Source organism: Poecilia formosa, unplaced genomic scaffold, assembly GCF_000485575.1.
Source record: "Poecilia formosa unplaced genomic scaffold, Poecilia_formosa-5.1.2 Scaffold360, whole genome shotgun sequence".
Classification (NCBI taxonomy): domain Eukaryota; kingdom Metazoa; phylum Chordata; class Actinopteri; order Cyprinodontiformes; family Poeciliidae; genus Poecilia; species Poecilia formosa.
In genome coordinates, this window is record NW_006800299.1 from 81,464 (window position 1) to 100,873 (window position 19,410).

Below are 19,410 nucleotides of genomic sequence, written 5' to 3' on the forward strand. Positions count from 1 at the left end.
AGCCCGTCCATGAGTCGTGTGGGGTCCAGGGCGTGGCTGAACAGGTGCTCCTTCAGGTCCTCCGGCGAGGAGCAGCGCTCCCCGCAGCGCGGGCACTGTAGCAGCAGGGGGCGCCCTTTGAACAGCGGGCTGCCCCCCTGTCGATCCCCATCCTCCTCCTCTCCGTCCTCCTCCTCCACCCGTTCCTGTTTGATACGGCCGGAGACGTCTGAGTCGTCCGCCGACGTCACGGAGCAGATGTTGCGCAGCGCCGGCTGCTGGTGGTCCTGTGGGACGGCGTCCAGTCCCACGGCAAGGGCCAGCTGGGACCGCGGCTCGGGGGCCACCCGGGACGCCGCGGCGGCCTTGGGGACACCCGGCGTGTCTTTGCTGGCCAGCTGGGAGGAGATCTGGATGCCATACAGGTTGGACATGCGGACGCCGTCGGCGGCGGCATCGGCGGCAGCGTCGCCCGGCTTGCGGCACAGCTGGTAGGCGTGCAGGAACTTGATGCCGTCCTGCAGCCGGCTCTGGTCCACCGGCTGCTTGGGACACATCCCGGTGTACATGATATGCAGCAGGTAGCTGAAGACGTCCGGCTGGATGTCGGTGGGCTGGATCTTTATACATTCACTAAGGAGGCAGGAGGTCAGAGGTCACCGCAGGATCTAATAAAATCTGAGATCATCTGGATTAAATAAACCTGAATAATCACATGTATTAACTGCTCAACATAAACTCTGATCATCAGGATTAACTGAGATTAACTAACCCCAATCAGTATAAACTGGTCCAAATCCAAATTAAAAATAAACATGATGAATAAAAAAACTAAATCAGAATCAGCTGCTACAAATCAAGATAAAATCAACCTGAGTAAAATGATCAGGATTAATTAGCCTGATTAGAACATGCTGATCAAATTAAGAAAAAATAAACTCAGATCAAGTTAAAGTTAATTAAGATTAATGATCTAAATAAAGATTAGAAAACAAATGTAGTCCAAAACTAGTAGAATTAAACTGGGATCAGCAAGTCCAAATCTAAACGATTTAAACCAGATTAGGATCAAATTATCCAAATTAATAAATCTAATTCTGAAAAGTTTTGATAAACAGTACTTTGTTTAGACCAGATAAATTCAGATCCAGATGAACTGAACATAAATACTTACAGCTGATCCTAATAAAGATCATATTGAACAGTCAGGATCATCTGATCCTTATCGATGGATCTGAAATCGATTAAAACTCCTGAGTCAATAATTTATCCTCATATTAATGATCCAGAGTTTCTTCTTCTGCTCCTCAGAGTTTTTGTGGTTTTCTGAGCTGAACATCCTCAGGTGTTTTACCTGGACTGGTGGATGAAGATCATCTTGAAGTAGTTGGAGAAGGCGGCCAGCACGGCCCGGTGCGCCTTGAAGTACACGTTACCGATGGCAACGGTGCAATCGCACAGGAAGCCGAACTCTCTCTGCACGTTGAGCTGCTGCAGCAGGAAGAGGCTGTGGGACGACACCTCCATGGCCCGCCTGGAACGCAGAACCGGCTCAGAACCGGGTCAGAACCCTGGGTTCAGACAGGGTCAGAACCGGGCCAGGACTAGGTCAGAACCAGGTCAGAACCCTGGGTTCAGACAGGGTCAGAACCAAGCTAGAGTCGGGTCATAACCCGACCGAGACGACCCAAACAGAACCTCATACTTCCAGCTCTCACTGTTTTACTTTCTGACAGCTGCAATGATCCGTAACCATGGTAACGAGATGTAATTTTTATGACTGATTTGCACTTCAAAAACTCAAATATTACCTGAACTTTGACCCCAAATCCCAGAGGATTGTCTCCCCTACTCCAGCTTGTCTCCACCAAACAGCCAGGCAGATTGAAAGAGCAGCAAAAGCAAAGGAACTGGATTAGCAGAGCTAGCCTTGACTATAATCTCTGCTACCTGTTAGCATGTCATCTTGGTCATGTGACCGTCACAAAGCAACAGTCTTCAGTCAGAGGCCTCCTCGGACATGTTGCGACACTGACTGCTACTGGAGATCCACAGCATCACCATCCATAACGACACTTTGATGACATCAGCTATGGAAGTTTTGTATGGAATATTTTATGAAATTTCAGCTTTAAATTTCAGTAAAATTCTTAAAACTTAAAAGGGAGATAAAATTTACATGACCAGAAGAATTTATAAAACCTGATTTCTGTCTTTTTTCTTTTCAATTGTAATTTATTTACTAAGGTACTTAAATTCACACTTTGTTCTGTGATGCAAATCTGGATCATCATCATGAAAAATTCTAGATTAAAAAAATGTGATTTTTATTGTGACAATAAATCCCAATTACTGATGTCTGAAATCCCAAAAACTGGTAACATCATCTGGATCCTCCACTGTTGGTTTCATGGAAACGTCAATAAATAAATGAAAACATACGATTACATACAGTTATTAACTGCTAATTTTTTACACACTCTTCGGTGTAACTGCTGACCTGAAAAACATGATTTTAACAGCAATAATAACTTTTTGTCTGTGACTCCACTAACATGAAGTTACAGATATACATTTGTCTAAAAATAAATCTGCAGAATGGTAACATTTTTATTGTTTAAATAAATAAATAAATAAAAGTCCATATCTTCTAGTCTGGATTAGTGTTTTATTTTAAACCAAATAAAAATTTTAATTAAATTTAATCAGCATATTAAATTAAATGTCTCTTTTAACCAGTTTAGAAGTCAAACATGGTGGACAGAAGTGAGCTGCTGCCTGAGGGAGTCCCTCCCAGACTGGGAACACTGGGGAAAAGCTCCGGTACCAGACGGCTCTTTAAAACACCCGACTCTCCTGCAGAACCCTCCATCGAAATGATCTGTCCTCTAAAACCTGAGAAAACTTGAGTTTTATTTTGAAGGGCCAACAGATTAACTCATCTCGGGCCTTGGATTTCTTTGCGTCGCCTCTGGGTGGTTTCCAGCATCCGTTACCATGGTAACGGGCAGCTTCCTGAGGTTTCCGTCCTCTGTTGTCCCTCTCTTCTCTGTTTCTGTACACACACCTGAACACACACCTCGCGTGTCTGCTGCTGGGTATTTGAGCCGGAACGTGCACGCGCAGAACCTGAGCGCACCTGTCCACGGCAGGTGGCCCCGCCCATCTCCAAAACCCCTGACCAGCTGGACATGTGACCTCCGACTGAAGGTCACCCGCAGGACGCCGGCGCACACGCGTAGTGGAAGAGGAGCAGGATGAAGATCGAGGGTGGTCGACAAGCACAGCCGGCGCGCGTGCACGCCGCGTCGCGCCCGTCAGGCTGCAGCCTCCATCCATCCATCCATCCCGCTCTCCTCCACACACACATACACACACAGACACACACACGCACGTCCCCTTCAGCGACACCGTGCAAACACAGGGGCGCGAGCACGTGCCCCGAGCCCCGCACACGCGCTCGGCCGGCACTTGTCGCGCACGCGCCGGCTTAATCAGCCTCTTACCGCAGAAACGAGCAGATTGTCTTCAGGAGCCGATTTGCTGCTGCAGACGTGATCTCGCGAAGAGCCGCGTCACGTCTCGCGAGAGAACGGGTCAAAAGGGCTCCCTGGTCACGTGAACTCGCTGTGAAGCCAAATAAATCCTTATTAATAATCAATAATCATACTAAGCAAAGATTCTGACAAAATAATAAAGATTTTTATTTAATTTTAATGTTAAAACCTTTAAAACACTAATATAATCAAAGCAATACATTTTATTATTATCATTATTGTTAATATTATATCTGGGAGCTTGAACCAGTGATTGTTTCCAGGTTTTATATGGAAGTCTGAACATGCTAAATATATTATTATTATTATTATTATTATTACTAGTAATAATAATAATAATTTACATAACATTAAAATAAGTACTTCAAACATAATTCATTTCAGTTGCTGATACATGCTTTATTATGGAAGTAGTAGAATCATCCAGAAACCATTTATTGTAAATAAGAATGTGTTTTTAATAACTCACTTAGTTAAATAAAGATTAAATTAAAAAATAAACAGTTGGATGGAGACCAGCTGGGTGTTGCAGAAACTAAATCCTCGTTCTTATGGACCTAAATCAGGAGCTTTTGATCCAAACTCCTACAGTATGTGTGGAGAAAACCTCCAACCTTCATAGCAGAGCTTTTTAACACCAGCCTATGAAGCACGGTGGTGGCAGCATCATTCTGTAGCTGCCCATCCAACCTGACTGTGCCTGAAGAATGAAATCAGGTAAACCAAGCTAACAGAGACACCCAGGCAGTGATCACTGCTAAAGGTGTGAATACTTTTTATTAGCTACAAAATATTCAAACCCCTGGTAAATTTAGGTGTGAATTATTTTTACAATTTTAACAAGAGTCAGTTTGTTCTGACTGGGAGATGAAAATTAGTGACGGTAAGGAGGTTTTTCTACCATCTAAGAGCTCATGAGTAGTCACTAATGGGGATCTCCTGTAGAGGTCTGTGTTGCAGCAAAACTATAAACCTCTAACAGAATGCAAAGAGATATCTTCATTCTTCTTCACACAATCAGCTCTTTAGAACAGTCAGTCCTCTTTATAAAACAAGAAATCTAAACCAGACAGGACAAAAGGGATTTGGTTGTTTGTTGATGTATTTTAAAAAAATAAATTACTTTTCTAAATAAATGTTTTGCTTTTCCATTCATATATTTTTAAACTAATGACAGGTTTTAAACATCAAAACTGTTTATAGTAAAACAGCCTCAGAATTTGCTTCTGCCTCTGGCCGGTTCGGTTTGCTAACGTACATGAGGTTAGCATCTAGCATAGAGAGTGTTGTGCTTGGTGTGTGGAGAACCGGATGCGTTTTATTTTGACACTCTTCAGTGACGGTGCGGCACTCAGTGCGGAAGTTCTGTCATCCTGCAGGAGGAGAGGAAGGAGAGGCGCAGCTTCGTCTCAACTTTCCGCCCGAAACGCAACAACCTGTCCCGGCAGGAAAAAGCTCCGTTTCCCCGGAAACCGCAGCCCGTCCGCCGCCGACAGACGCAGCTCCTCCTCGGGCCTCCGACAGACTTCGGGTGAGTTAACGACTTCCTGGCCGGTCCGTGAAGCTGCCTGCTCGGCTGTAGCGGAGGGAAAACGGCCTGCTGCCGAGTGCGGTGGCAGTGCGGGGGTGGCGGGTCGTTTGCGGGAGAGATGTGGCTCTGTAGCGCCGCTGTCTGCGTTCAGTCATGTCGTATCCGGGACGGATTTTCAAAATAAGTGTCGCTTAAGAATGTAAATAGAAAAAATTCATAAATGTAAATCATGTTTGCAAATCAATTATATAAAATATAATAACATTTATAATATAATATTTATTTTTAATACTTATAGTTATTTTAATAAGGTAATGGAATTTATTTATACATTTAATTGAATTATAAATGCAGTATAAAGTATAAATCTAAATGATGTTTGGGAACATAATAAGTCTCAGAAAGCAGTTTTTATAAAACTATTTGTTTTTTTCTCACTGCCGTCATATATTTCCCCAGGCTGTCAACCATGTCTTCCTCTTCTGTAAAACCAGTCCATATTTACATGTATACTAGAAGAAAAATATTTCCCAACGGCATTTAATATAATGTGTATTTTTAAAATACCTTCATTAGGATCATAATGGAACCAAAGTCGAAAAAAGCTTATTTTGATTTTATAACCTAAATACAAAAAAAATTATCTTAATTAATGCATGTAAGTATTGTTTTATTTCTATCATTTATGTGCTGATATGTTTTGTTACTTTGTGGTTGGTACTTTCTAGTTGTTAGCTGCAAATAGGGCTTACAGATAAATATTGCATAAACATTTGAACCTGGATGATGAAAAAGTAATACTTTCTTTGTCGTGGTGCCTCGTGATACTAACCTCCGATTAGAACTGCGTGTTGCTCTTTGTTTTACGTTGAAAGTCCTACTTCGGTAACTTCCTGTGCAGGCTAGGCTAACACCTAGTAGCTTCCCGCAGCTAGCCACGGATCTCCATTTTAGCTTCGAAGCGCCACCGACCTCTCGAAGCTGTCCGACCCCGAACGTAGCCCGTCTTCGCCCCGCAGTGCGTGGAGCTGACAGCCGGTAGGTGCGTGGCTGCTCCCGCAGTAGTTCTGCGGTCGTGGGCGACTCGTTGGGGCTAAACAAGCTCCTGGAGACTGAATGACGTTTTATTTCTCTTTTTTTATCACAGAGTTCGGAGGTAAAGGAAGCAAAACTTTGTCCCAATATCTGAAAGAAACACAAAACATGCTTTAAAATGATAAAATAATCAATATTATTATTAGAAAGGTAAAGTTGTGGACCATCTCCTCAGTGGGTTGGTCCAAACATCTCGGAGAACCAACCACAGATTTAGTGTAGATGTTGTCTCACATGTGATCCAGAACCGCATCATTCCGTCCAGAACTTCTTGTTCTTCTGTGGTCACCGTGATAAGGACATCTTGTCTTCCTACAGGATGAATTTCTGCTTTCCGTCATTTGGACCAGAACCTCCAGTTTCATTAGCGGCCTTAGTCCTTCCAGAACCTCCAGGACCTGCAGCTGTTCTGTGGACTCTGGTTCTGATGATCTCATGCTTCATTTCCATTTCACATTTTCTTTGTGAAACTCTTTTTTATGTAAATTAAATTTTAAAAAAAGCTTAAAAATAAATAGATAGTGCCAACGCTGGTAAACGTATCCAATGGATTTTCTGCACAAACCTTTGAGATTTGATGTGAGAGTTTTCCTCTGGCTGCAGCTCCTCTGTTTCAGGTCCTGCCACAGTTTTCTACTTTGACTAGGCCATCCTAACCCATGAATGTGCTTTGATCTAAACCAGGCTCCTAAGGTTTTAAACATGGGTGTAATGATAACAAATGCACTTTTTAACCAGTATTCATGCAATAATCACATTGAATTTCCACAACTAGACTCGGTTGGATTGGGAACCAGAGTAGCAACATTTGCTCCATTTTCAGCTGAAGATATGAACACCCTACAGAAGAAAAGTTTGATGTTTTTCTTCATTCAGAGTAAAGGGGGTTCTCCCACAGATCAGCTGCAAGTGTGGGAAAGGTCAAAGGTTATGAAAACTTCTGCAATATGCAAGAAGCTTGACTCAACATGATATATTCAGATTACTGAGAGATGTCTCACTCTGTCATTCCAGCCTGATGGCCCTTCATAGCTGATTTATGTCGGTAAGAGGTCTCACTCTGACCAATCGTCAGAGGAGCCTCATATGACTCTGCTTGGTGCAGCAGAAGGTGGTTTCCTGCCCTGAAGGAGGGCTGGAAACCCCCCAGAGGTCTGCCGCTGTGATGACTCGGGTTAAATGTTGCTGAGTCATTGCGGGACTCTTTAGACGTTAACCGTATGTTCCTGTGTCGTCTCCAGGGCGATGGCGAGGCCGAGCCACAGCGATCACGTCCTCCAGCAGCTCAACAACCAGCGGGAGTGGGGCTTCCTGTGCGACTGCCTCATCGCCATCGGCGACATCTACTTCAGGGCCCACAAGGCCGTGCTGGCGGCCTGCAGCTCCTACTTCCGGATGATGTTCATCCGCGACCAGCAGGGGGCGGGCCACCTGGACCTCAGCAACATGCAGATCAGCGCCGAGTGCTTCGACCTCATCCTGCAGCTCATGTACCTGGGCCGCATCGTGGTGGGCAGCTACGAGTTCGAGGAGCTGAAGGCGTCCATGTCCTACCTGCAGATGTACTACATCCCCGACTCGCTGGAGGACCTCCGAGACATCCGCAGCTCCAACCTCACCCCGTCTTCCTCCGCCTCTTCCTCCTCCTCCTCTTCCTCCAGCTCCTCCACCGGCGTCTCTGGAGGGAAGATGATGTTTGGAGTGCGGATGTACGAACAGCAGAGATCCACGGCGCCGGAGGCGGAGCTTCTACCGAAGGCGGCGACCAGCAGCAGCGCAGGGCGCCCAGCTGTTCCTGTAGCTACCAGCAGGGCGGCGCCGGCTGTAGCCGTGGTAGTGGAGGAGGTGGCTAGCACACCTTTGATCGTGGCTCCGCCCACCGCGGACAGCGGCGCAGAGCAGCCATGTGACCTGAGAAAGCGACCCGGCGGCAGAAGTTCTGCTCTCAAAGACCGGCCCAGATTCGGCCGCACCTACACCTGCGACGACTGCGGCTTCGTCTTCAGCTGCGAGAAGCTGCTGATCGAGCACATCCTGACCTGCACCAACAGGAAGGCCTACCACCCGCCCCGAGGAAACGCCGAGGGCGACAGCAGCTCCGGCAAGGCGGAGAGCTCCGCCTCCGAGAGCGCCGAGGAGCAGAGAGTCGTCTGTAAGGGCGAGGACGACTGGCCTGACGGTCGGGCCGACTCGGAGCTGCCCGTCAGGTCGCTGGCGGCCGGCACCGACAGCGAGCCCGGCTCCACCCGCAGCATCAAAACGGAACCGGAGGAAGGCCTGTTCCCTGAGATCGAGATGGTCCAGGTGGGCGAGCACGCAGCCAGAGACTCGCTGAGGGACAGGATGGGTTTGACCCGCGAGTCGGAGCCGGGAGTGTCGGGTCTGGAGAGCTGCGGCGAGTCGGCTGACGGCCACCTGCCGAGCAGCAGCGACTCGGGGATCCCCGCCAAACTCCGGAAGGTCAAGGACGAGAAGCAGGAAGCCGACTGCGCTCCCTGCGAACTTTGTGGCGCTCTTCTGACTGAGGAGGACAAATCCTCCCACTACCTGTCCAACCACATGGGCCACATATGCGCCTGTGGGCGGTGCGGCCAGGTTCTGATCAAAGGCCGGCAGCTGCAGGAACACGCCGAGCGCTGCGGCGAGTCCCACGGCGCCGAGTCGGACTCCCACGGGGAGGATGAGGTGTCGCTGCTGGGGGATCCTCAGGGGATGGACGAGGGTCTGCTGGACGCCGCCGACCTGGCCTGCCCTCACTGCGGCCTGCTGTTCCAGAACGAGAGCCTGGCGCTGGAGCACGCCTTGACCTGCCACGATCAGGACCTGTTTCGGCCCGTGGCGCTGGAGGACGGCGGCGAGCCCGACCACCGCCGCAAACACTTCTGCAGCATCTGCGGCAAAGGCTTCTACCAGCGCTGCCACCTGCGGGAGCACTACACCGTCCACACCAAGGAGAAGCAGTTCACCTGCCAGACCTGCGGCAAACAGTTCCTGCGGGAGCGCCAGCTGCGGCTGCACACCGACATGCACAAGGGCATGGCGCGCTACGTGTGTCCGGTCTGCGACCAGGGAACCTTCCTGAAGCACGACCACGTCCGGCACATGATCTCCCACCTGTCGGCCGGAGAAACCATCTGCCAGGTGTGCTTCCAGATCTTCCCAGGCGGAGAGCAGCTGGAGAAGCACATGGACGTCCACCTGTACATCTGCGGCGTCTGCGGGGAGAAGTTCCGGCTCCGCAAGGACATGAGGAGCCACTACAACTCCAAGCACACCAAAAGACTGTAAGGCATCTGCAGCGTCTGCAATGTCTGCAGGGTCTGTGGTGCCGGTGGTATCCGCGGCGTCTGCAGGGTCTGCAACTTCTATGCGTCTGCAGCCTCTGTAGTGTCTGCAGCCTCTGTAGTGTCTGCAGCCTCTGCAGCGTCTGCAGCGTCTGCAGCGTCTGCTCTTAGAAGCCATAAATGTGAGAACAAATCAAGCACTTGAACACCAAAAAGACGACTTTGAATCTGCACTTTGAAGCTGAAAGCAGAACCTGAACAGGTGTTCGGACTGCGATTGGTCGCTTCAGATCATTAGACTGCTCTGATCAGAGGAAGGATCGTCCGGTGCTGAAACTGATCCGACCCGGTTCAGATGCTGTTCAGTTCTGTTAGAACCGGGTTGTAGAACTGGGCCGGAACAGTCTGATGGTGTCGCTCGCAGTTTGAACTCCAGCCCCGGGTTTTTAACTCCCACAGCCAGAACGGTTCTGATTGGTTCACCTGTGAGGAGCCTCTCAGGTGAGGTCACTTCCTGCTTCAGAGCTTGGACTTGTTTTTGTTTCTTTTTTTAGCCTTGGTACCGACCCGTTTCCCAGAATACTAAACGTTTCTGCAGATGTTTGGGTTCCGAGTTCTGGTTCTTCTCTAATGTGTGCCTTTGCCGTCATATCAGAACTCCAAGAAGAAAACACTAGAACCAGTCGGTCAGAACCGGCCCACTGGTCTGATCTGGGACTGCGATGCCTTATCAGCTTCATCTTCATCACTTCCTGCACAGAACCAGAACCGGTCCCTACACTGACCAACAGAACCAACTCTAACCGGTTAAAACAAAACAGTTTCTGGCTAAAACCAGGTTGGTTCAGATGATTTCACACTTCCTGGGTCCGGTTTCAAACATTTGGACCTTCAGAACATCAGCCGAGCCCAGAATCAGCAGGTTCTGTCGGTCCGGATGGTTCCGATGTTCCCGTTTACCGCAGAATCTCCCTGAAGGTCCGGCATACTGTGAGACTCAAGCAAAAATCAGAACCTCCCGGTTCTGATCCGGTTCTGATCCAGGGCTGTCCAAAGTGCGGTCCGGGACCGTTTGTGGCCCAAAAACGTTTTCAGGACAGTAAAAATTTGACCAAAGAGAAAAAATTCTGTATGCAAAGCACCTTATTTGTTTTTAATATCGTCAGTATTTAATTTTAGTGTAAATAATAAAAACATTTAGTTTTCAGTCTAAATCAAACTTGTGTCCGATCCGTTTCCTGGTTCTGATAGACAAGTTAGATAGAAAACAATGGAATAAATAGAATTAATTTAAGAAATTAATTCAAATAAATTATATCGTTTAATGATTTTATTTAATAATTTTATTTCAAATTTTAATCTAATAAATATAAAAATGTATATTTTAATTACATAAAATGTAATCTTGTGACTCCCAGTACTTTTAACGTTGTGTTGGTTCATGTTGCTAAAAACAGTAATCGTTATAATAATATTAATGCACTGATGAAAACATTTGTGTCCATCTGCTGAGGACATCTGCTTCAGTTAAATACCCACAATCCTGTGCTGCATCACTGTCACATGACCAGATGCATGAAGCTCCGCCCCCTTTACAAACAAACGGCAACAAAATGGAGATAAATGTCGGTTAATGTCAGTTATTGTTGATGGAGATTTATCATCTCTATATTAATCCATATTATTGCTGCTACTGTTAGTAAATTATTATTGATGATTATACCAGGTATTTATTTTTTACCTCTTAAATTAAAATACTGTGTTTTAATTGGTTGGAGTTAAATTATTGGCTGGTTTTATTCCGGAAGCAGCTTGTTGCTCACAGTGTGGCGGCGTTGGGGGATCGTTTCTATGGTAACGAAGCTGATTGGGCGTCTATCTAGACCTGGTTCAGATCCACCGGGATCTGAACCGGGCCCAGACCCATCTGTGTCATCTTCATGGTCCGGTTGGTTCTGGTCGGTTCTAACTGATGGGCCGAAACCAGACGGCAGATATTTAATCTGGTTCTGCTGGTTCTGGTTCTGTAAACGCACTAAAGGGGAGTTTGACATGCAGAGCTGTTGGTCTAAATATGGGTCCAGTTTCTCTGGGGCTTTTTCTTCCTGTCAGGTGTCGCCGTGGCAACCTCTGACCTCCAGGGAAAAATCGGCTCCAATTTTATTGAGACTTTATTTTTAAAATCAAACTAGTTGAACTTCATTTCTGCTGCAGGTTCTGGTTTTTGGTCCGGTCCGCTGGTTCTGTTGCGGTTCCGGGTCCAGTTTCATGTTCTGTTCAGGTCACACAGGCCTTGTTCTACTCTCAATAAACCAAGTGATCTTCTGTTTCAAGCTGCAGTGTTTGTTTGATGAAAATCTTCCTCATCCTCACGTCAACGTCATCATCGAAACTTACACTTTTTTTCATTCTGGGTCCAGTGGATTTCTGTAAATCTCCGAGCCACTGAGCTGGAGCAGCACACTGCTCTGTGGAGCCCCCTGGAGGCCACGGCGGGCATTTCTATTGTCATCACTTCACAGGAAATCCATCCCCTGCAAAAATTAGCAATAGACCCTGGTCTGTTTGGTAGAGAGAAAAAGTTAGTAAATTTCAGCCAAAAAACTCAGAAAGTTTATTCTTAATCTCAGATGTTTTCTAGGTAATTTCTGAGTTTGAAAAATCAAATTTGCTGGGAAAAATAGATTATTCTCATACATTTTCTAGAATTTGGAAAAAACTTAGAAAAATGTTTCATATTTTGAGATAATTCTCAGAAGATTTCGAGAAAAAACAAGGAAATTTCCTAATTTCAATTTGAAAATTTGCTAGAAAAAAACTCAAATTTTAAGATTAATATAGGATTTTTTTTTTTAGAAAAAAATTTCAAATTCCTGAGTTTGACTGCAAGGGACTGATTTTTTTTCTAGTTTGTTTTTCCTGTAAATTTTCAACTAGGAACATATCCCTCCTTTAAAAGCAGGAATATTTCTCTGTTCGTCTTTCTATAAGGTCTAAAATCAGACACACTTCCTGTCTCTACCTGAGAGGTCAAAGGGTCACCAGCTGATGAAGCAGCTTTAATCCAGGAGATGGTGGATGATCCATTTTGATGGGATTAATCTGAGCTGATCTCCAATCAGCCAGAAACCTCATTATGCTGATGTCGCTCTGATCGGGACCTGGAAAAACATTAGAATCCTGTAAAAACTCGTAGAAAACATAACGTCATAGTTCTGCATCTCAGCAGTTTGAGTCTGGGAGACTAAAGCTGCCAGATTTATCCATCAACAATGAAGAGGCCAAAACTTCCTGCTTCCCTTCCTCACAGATATTTTAGACTTTATTTATTTCTGAAATTTCAACAAATGACTCATTTTGAGAAATATTATATCCAAGGATTTGTTTTTCTAATATATGCCATTAACTGCAGATCTTCCTCAGATTTTATTAAAGTTTCATATTTTGTTCAGCAACATTTAAATTTGACAATGATGTTTATTTGCTGCCAAATTTTATTTTTCATCCAAACTAATTAAAAAGCCATAAAAATAGATTTGTTTTCATCCCAGATGAGGATGTTATAATAAATACACATTTCGCCTATAGCTGGGATAATAAAGACAGAAATTAAATTCTAAGTTTTATTTAGAAATGCAAAATTAGACTATCTGAAGGAAAATAAAAAAATTAAAATTCAACCCAAAAGAAACATAAAACCAATTTTAATTTGACAGATTTTCAACAACAAAGTCAAACTTATGCTTTAATATACCATTTTATTTTATACATCTACTCTTTCAGATTGTATTTCTCTTCTTGTTCTAGATGTTTAAATGTAGTTAATCTATAATGTTAAATTATCAAATTCAATTACAAAAAAGACTTTATTTATTCCAAAGGAAAATTAAATGATATAACTCAGATTGATGTTGATGCTGTGGGCAGGATGAAGCTCCAGCAGCAGTCAGCGTTGCTAGGACTCAGGGGAGGCCTCTGACTGAAGGCAGCAGAGACGTTGTTCCACAGTAAAAGGTCCTGGATGACATCAGCTCTGCTAACCCACCTCCTTTGCTTTTGCCGCTCCTCTTTAAGTCTCCTGCTGTTTGTTCAGAGATGCTGGAGTAGGGGATAAGATCCTTAGCTTCTGCTATGCAGCCATTAAAGCTCCTTTTCATCTCCTCTGGGATTGTTTGGGTCTTATTTGTATTTTACTAAGCTGAAACAAATAAAGGAAAATGTTGATGCATGTAGAGTTTCTGCAGTCAAACTGAAAACGACCTTTTATTTAACAAACACTTTAAAATTCTGTGTTTCAGTTGAATTATGAATTATTGAGACGTGAAACTCTCCACAGCTCAGTTCAGAGACTGTTGGTGTTTTTTCACCTGGCGAACTTTCTGTTCCCTCCAAGTCAAATATTGACCTGGAATATTCCAGTAAGCATTCGCAACATTAGCAGCGTGTTTGTTGTTGACTGAAGGGTCCGGTGGGATCCAGTCAGACGGCTGGTGTGAACATTCAAATGAGATGGAGCCGACCAATCAGAGCAGAGCATGGATGGGTGGCAGGTTAATGGAAAAAAACAGATCATCAGCTGTAATCTGACAATTCTGGGGAAAAAAGCAGAATTCAACCTGATTTACAGTCAAGTCCAAGTCCAACTCTCAGCAGCGACACCTAAAGTTTGAGAAGAGAACTGCAGCAAGTGGGAAAAGTAAATACAGCAGGAGCTTTAAGGAGCTCATCTCTCTGTTCCTGTCACTAAAGTTTATTAGTTAGTTTTGGATTTTAAGGTTTTTCTTACTTTAACTTAAATCTACCAGTTTTAACTCTGATGCAGCAAAATAAAAAGAAAGAATGCGGCTTTTATTGACAAAAGAAGCAACATTTTAAATAAAAAAAACAATTTTTCCTGCCAAATTATTCAATAGACATGTGGGCTCAAATATAGAGACTTTTATAGTGTTTAATCTGTTATTATAGCCCTGATCATTTATGGAGCTTATTTATATATTATGTGAACTGTGGGTGCTTATGTTAGCGGTAGCTGCTACATATTTAGCATTGAGGTGCTAATTTAGGCTAGTATAGCTTCACTGACAGGCTAACTCCGTCCAATCGGATCGAGTTAGAAAGCAGGAATGAACGGCAGTGAATGGAGAGAAGCAGCTTCGTCCTCCATGTTTTGTGCATCAGATTTACAGACGTACCAGAAACATCCAAATATAAAAGTTCTGGGAGGAACATTTTTAAGAAATACATTAAAATCCATGTATTTAATTTATCAAAATGACTGTGTTAAAATCCAGATTTTACTTCCTTTAATTTCAGATGTTTGCGTTTAGGAATATCAACGAGTCTTTAAATGGCTTGGAAAGGCCAAAGTGATGATGTCATAGCTTTGTCAGCTTCTGATTGGATCATTCGTAACGTCAGTTAAATGGTGCTAATTTTTTTAAACAGAGGAACCTGCAAGGAACTAGAAAAACTTGAAAATTGCTGAGCTTGACAGTTGAAAAATTCTCTCCAGAAAAAGACATTTCAACCCGGAAAGACTGAAAGACAGACAGAGAGAGAGAGAAAGAGAGAGAGAGAGAGAGAGAGAGAGAGAGAGATTAGAAAGTTTAATTGATGAATTAAAGTCTTTGGCGCTCGGATCCAGCAGGAAGACGCGGCGCTGGTAACGGCTGTCAGAGCCGCTGTGTGTGAAGATTAGAGACGTTTTTCCCCTTCGGGCCGGACCTGGTGGTGGAGAGGAAGCTGAAGACTGAACGGATGTTGAAGAATTACGAGCAGAAGGTGGAGGAAGGATGAAGCTCAGCCAAGCAGATGAGCAGCTGGACCGGATCATGGGTGACGGTCTCCTGGAGGGGGAGACCGTCACCCATAGGCTGGAGTCGAGGCGCAGGAGGAGATGATTGGCTGAGATGAAGAGTCTTCCAGTTTGAATTTCCGCCTTGGCCTCATTTCTGAATTTAGAAAGGCAAATTTTGCAAGAAAAAAATCTCATTTTGAAATTTTCTAGAAAATAAAACCCAGGATAATTTCTGAGTTTGAAATGTCAAAAATTGTGTAGAAAATATTCCAAAATTTTTAGATGAACCTTAGAAGTTTTCTGGAGGGAAAACATGGAAATTTCTGATCTTAAAAAGTCAAATTTTGTAGAAAAAAAGCTGAAAATGTCAGAAATGTTCTTGGAAAAAACGTAGAAATTTCTGAGTTTGACTACAAATAACTGCAGATGCAGATTTTTCCATAATCTGGTACATCGCATCAAATGGCGACATTCATGTTTGTGATTAACATAAACCATAACATGATTTCATCCTAACTCAGATTAGCACCAAATGCTAATCTGAAGCCATCCAGAGTAACTTTTAGCAATTTGGATGAAAGTATCACTTTAATTTAAAAGATAAATTTGAGACCTTTTGTGTTGTTTTCTCTCTGATTCTCCTGATTTATGAAGATCTGGTCTGATTTCTTGTAGCCAAAGTTTTTGCTGCAGCATCATTCGGTTTAATTTGATCAGAGGTTGACCTTCAGCAAACGATGAGCAGATAGCCGATCAGGAAGGTTCATCTAGAACAAACAGAACATTTAATCAGTCCACAGATCAGCTGTGGACACAGAGGCCCGTTTCAGGCCTTATGCAATCGATTAGAGCCTTCATCTTTACGGCCGCATGAGGACAGGCAGCACACCGAGCACATGACACAAACCGTCTGGTTTATCTCATCAGCTAACAATCCCACATCAAAATAAAGGGATATTTCACTAATTTGTTACATGCCAAACATTTTATGGTTATTGAATATTCTTTGAATATTTTTGCTCCTCTATAGACTAAAGGTACAAATGTTCACAGACTGGGTTTTAAACTAGTGAAGGAAAAACTAAACTAAAGGCTGTTGTTTCCTCTGATGGGGTCACATGTTCTGAAGGCCAGGAGCTCCGTACAGCTCCACGCAGCTCCGTACAGCTCCTCGCAGCTCCGTGCCGCTCCTCGCAGCTCCGCGCAGCTCCGTGCAGCTCCTCGCAGCTCCGTGCAGCTCCTCGCAGCTCCGCGCAGCTGCAGCCTGCAGACACTCATCAGTCTGAGTTCAGGGAACAGCAGAGAAAAGTTTCACCCAAATATGAATTAATTTAATGTGTTTTTGATCAGCAGATGGAGAGAAAACAGGAACTTTAGAGATTAGCATTCATAGCTCAGATTGGTTCTGACAATGAATCTCTAACTAAACGAACATTTAGATGATCTGGAACAATTTAACCTCTGGACACTGTAAAAACCCACTTTCTCTGAGATTTGGCTGCTTTTCATTTATTTATCTCTTTTTGCAAACAGTACTCATAAAAATAAAGCTCCCTGTAGCCAGTCTGGTTATTTTTAATTTCTGGCAGAATTTAGTTCAAATAAGGATTCTTAAAACTTATTGTATTTTAACTGAGTTGAATTATGTTTGAAAGAAACAACGGGAAACATAATTTCACCTGAAAGTGGCCTAAACAAAGCCCAGACACATTTAACTTCATGCATTTAGGAAGTTTGTCTGAAATGGTTCTGATTTTAAACTAATCAATCGTTAAGTGAAACTGAACTCTGAGAAGAAAAGGTTGGTTGAGTTGTATTTTTTTGGCTAAATTCAGGTATTTTCATTTATAAAATTAAATAAATCTTCAGCCTTTTATAAAATGTAGGAATCAGAGACCCTGAGAACAAACACTGTTCTGTCTGAAGATAGATCATTTACTGAAATAAGACAGATTTTAATCAAAATGTCACATTTAATATTTTCATGACACGGCGGAGCCTCCAGGGGGCGCACGCAGTTCAGCCGGCCGCCTTTCAGATACAAGTTAATCTGAAAACCGCAGCGTCCAAATTAAGCAATCATAGAAAAATTATGTCTGAATTTTTCTATGATTCATGCAGAAAAATCAGATGCAGATTTTAGTCTGCATCTGAGCAGACCAAAATCTCATTATCTAAGAATGATTTTTTTTACAAACCCATAGCAAACATGTTTTGTGTAGACCACAGGCCGATAGCATGTTCACTGAAGCATAATAAAAACTGCAGCAGCTGCTGCCCTTTAGATTATATCAGTGTTCATATTATCGGCCATCTTATCGCTGATTATTGTACCAAATTATTTGTATTTAGTAGTAAACTGCGTCTCTGTGCTGCTGAGGGGATGGAGGCGTCTATGGAGCTCCACATGTTAAATCCTTCGTTCCTAATAAATGACGCGCAGATCAAACTTGCTAGCATCCATTTGGATTGTGGGAAATGAAGGAATCTGAGAAACGCAGGCAGTCGGGAGATTCAGCTGAACTTGGGAATACAGGGTGTGTATGGCGTCCATGTTGTGTGTGTTTACGCTGTGTGTGTGTTTTCCTGTTTATCTGTCAGGTTGGGTCTCCACTGGTATCTGCCCAAGCTTTCTGCTTGTGCTGCTGCCTTGGTTCTGATCCGCTGTTTCCTCATCCTGCCTGGACCAGAACCAGGCGGTGAGAAGATGCTGATCTAAAAAAGGTGATACTGAAACATTAACCAGTATTGATCATCTGCTGCCGGTAAGGATCAATAAATTGCGTCACGTTGGACTCGTTCAACCTGGATCTTTGCTCCCAGAGATCCAAAGCTCAGACCCGGACTCGGATAAAACCCGGAGCGCTCCAGGGCTTCGGCACAGAGTCTCCTGTCCTGCAGTCGGTCCAGGTCTCTCAGTTCCTCAGTGAAGATGAAGTCCAGTTGGTTCCTGGTGGCGGTGCTGCTGTGCGGTCTGGTCAGCGCTCAGCAGGGCGGTCTGCCTGAGCGGGTCCAGAAGCTGGAGGCCGACAACGACGTCCTGAGTCGGTTCTGATGTTCTTCCTCAGACTTTAGCTGATTGTCTGTTGGACTCCCAGATGTTTGAGTTTCTCTAACTGACCTTCTGACCTCCTGCAGCCAAATCCAGGGTGGCGTTCTCCGCCGCACTCGTCGACACCAACGACTGGACCACCAAGGGCCCGCTTGGAGCTGATGAAACTCTGGAGTTCAAGAGAGTGATCACCAACATCGGCAACGGATACGACCCAGCAACAGGTGGGCAGGGAGTCACTAGATTAGGGTTCGCAGGACCAACTAAAGTCCAGCAGCAGTTTAAATGTCTTCCAGAACCAGAACCACTGACCCAGATTCTCTTCCTGCAGGCGTCTTCACCGCCCCGGTCAAAGGTCTCTACTACATCCGGGTCACTGGAGTCGCCGGTCCGAACGGTGAGCTGCACGCCGGGGTGAAGAAGGACGGAGTGAACATGTTCGCCATCTACCAGAAAGCAGGAACCCAGGCCGGCGCCTCCAACGCCATGGTGCTGGCTCTGGAGCAGGGAAACCGGGTCTACGTCCAGCTGTGGGCCGGGAAGACCATCGCTGACCAGGGCCGCCTCAGCACCTTCACCGGGTTCCTCGTCTTCCCCATGTAGGCCGAGCCGCAGACGCCCTGAGCCTCCAGGAAACTCTGCAAGAAAATCATCAAAACAAGTTCCATCGTGCAGAGACCGATTCTGTCCTGGAGCCGAGCGAAGTAACAGAAATAAAACCTGTTAAAAACAACAACTTACTGCTGGTGGGTTTTCTTCTTCAGAAATCAAAGGGAAACTAACAGGAAGTCAGTAAACAGGATTTACAGATAATTATTCCAAACTTGGACAGGAGTAAATTGGCTCAACTTCCTTCCTGAGAGTCTGAATGAAAACCTGAGCAACATTCCAGGTTCTTTTCTTCCTTTTCCAACATTTTCATCATAAAAACCATCAATTATGTCCATGATGTGAAGAATTATAAGAATTCTGATTAAAAACACACCAAATTCCCCCAAAATGATTCTAAAATAAGTTTTAAAGTTTTTTCTACATCAAAGTTTCATAAAAAGTAAAATAAATCAGCATGTTCCCAAAGATGTTTTATCAAACTTTATTTTTTAAAAAGGACAAAA

The 19,410-nt window shown here is 44.4% G+C and overlaps 3 protein-coding genes across 6 annotated transcripts in view; 2 read left to right on the plus strand and 1 right to left on the minus strand.

Annotated features, from left to right (window-relative positions):
- Positions 1-2,627, minus strand: part of zbtb25 (zinc finger and BTB domain containing 25) — a 3,610-nt gene extending 983 nt beyond the window's left edge. Inside the window, exons 1-2 of the mRNA XM_016662117.1 lie at positions 1,334-2,627; positions 3-612 (exon numbers count right to left, since the gene is read on the minus strand). Coding sequence (XP_016517603.1) covers positions 3-612; positions 1,334-1,506 — 783 coding nt within the window. The 5' untranslated portion in view covers positions 1,507-2,627. The remainder of the gene's footprint in view (positions 1-2; positions 613-1,333) is intronic.
- A 2,213-nt stretch (positions 2,628-4,840) lies between these two features.
- Positions 4,841-17,644, plus strand: zbtb1 (zinc finger and BTB domain containing 1). Of its 4 annotated transcripts, none has more exons than XM_007574718.2 (3): positions 4,841-5,067; positions 7,404-9,481; positions 9,580-9,645. In XM_007574718.2, the coding sequence occupies exon 2, from the start codon at positions 7,408-7,410 to the stop codon at positions 9,448-9,450; it is 2,043 nt and encodes a 680-aa protein (XP_007574780.1). In that variant the 5' UTR covers positions 4,841-5,067; positions 7,404-7,407; the 3' UTR covers positions 9,451-9,481; positions 9,580-9,645. The 4 variants fall into 4 exon arrangements, with proteins under 4 accessions (XP_007574780.1, XP_016517620.1, XP_016517619.1 ...); XM_016662134.1 differs by having other exon boundaries at positions 7,404-9,453; positions 9,570-9,628; XM_016662133.1 differs by lacking the exon at positions 9,580-9,645 and adding an exon at positions 17,633-17,644 and having other exon boundaries at positions 4,848-5,067; positions 7,404-9,567.
- A 442-nt stretch (positions 17,645-18,086) lies between these two features.
- On the plus strand, positions 18,087-19,031 carry LOC103153703 (complement C1q-like protein 2). Its single transcript, XM_016662139.1, has 3 exons — positions 18,087-18,287; positions 18,382-18,519; positions 18,627-19,031. The coding sequence occupies exons 1-3, from the start codon at positions 18,176-18,178 to the stop codon at positions 18,896-18,898; spliced, it is 522 nt and encodes a 173-aa protein (XP_016517625.1). The 5' UTR covers positions 18,087-18,175; the 3' UTR covers positions 18,899-19,031.
- Positions 19,032-19,410: the final 379 nt, after the last annotated feature.

Bases quoted from the DNA above. Each gene is read 5' to 3' on its own strand.
- zbtb1 (XM_007574718.2), top strand. From the start codon at position 7,408: ATGGCGAGGCCGAGCCACAGCGATCACGTCCTCCAGCAGCTCAACAAC.
- LOC103153703 (XM_016662139.1), top strand. From the start codon at position 18,176: ATGAAGTCCAGTTGGTTCCTGGTGGCGGTGCTGCTGTGCGGTCTGGTC. The intron at 18,288-18,381 runs GTCGGTTCTGAT...GACCTCCTGCAG, and splicing joins GGCCGACAACGACGTCCTGA to CCAAATCCAGGGTGGCGTTC. The intron at 18,520-18,626 runs GTGGGCAGGGAG...CTCTTCCTGCAG, and splicing joins CGGATACGACCCAGCAACAG to GCGTCTTCACCGCCCCGGTC.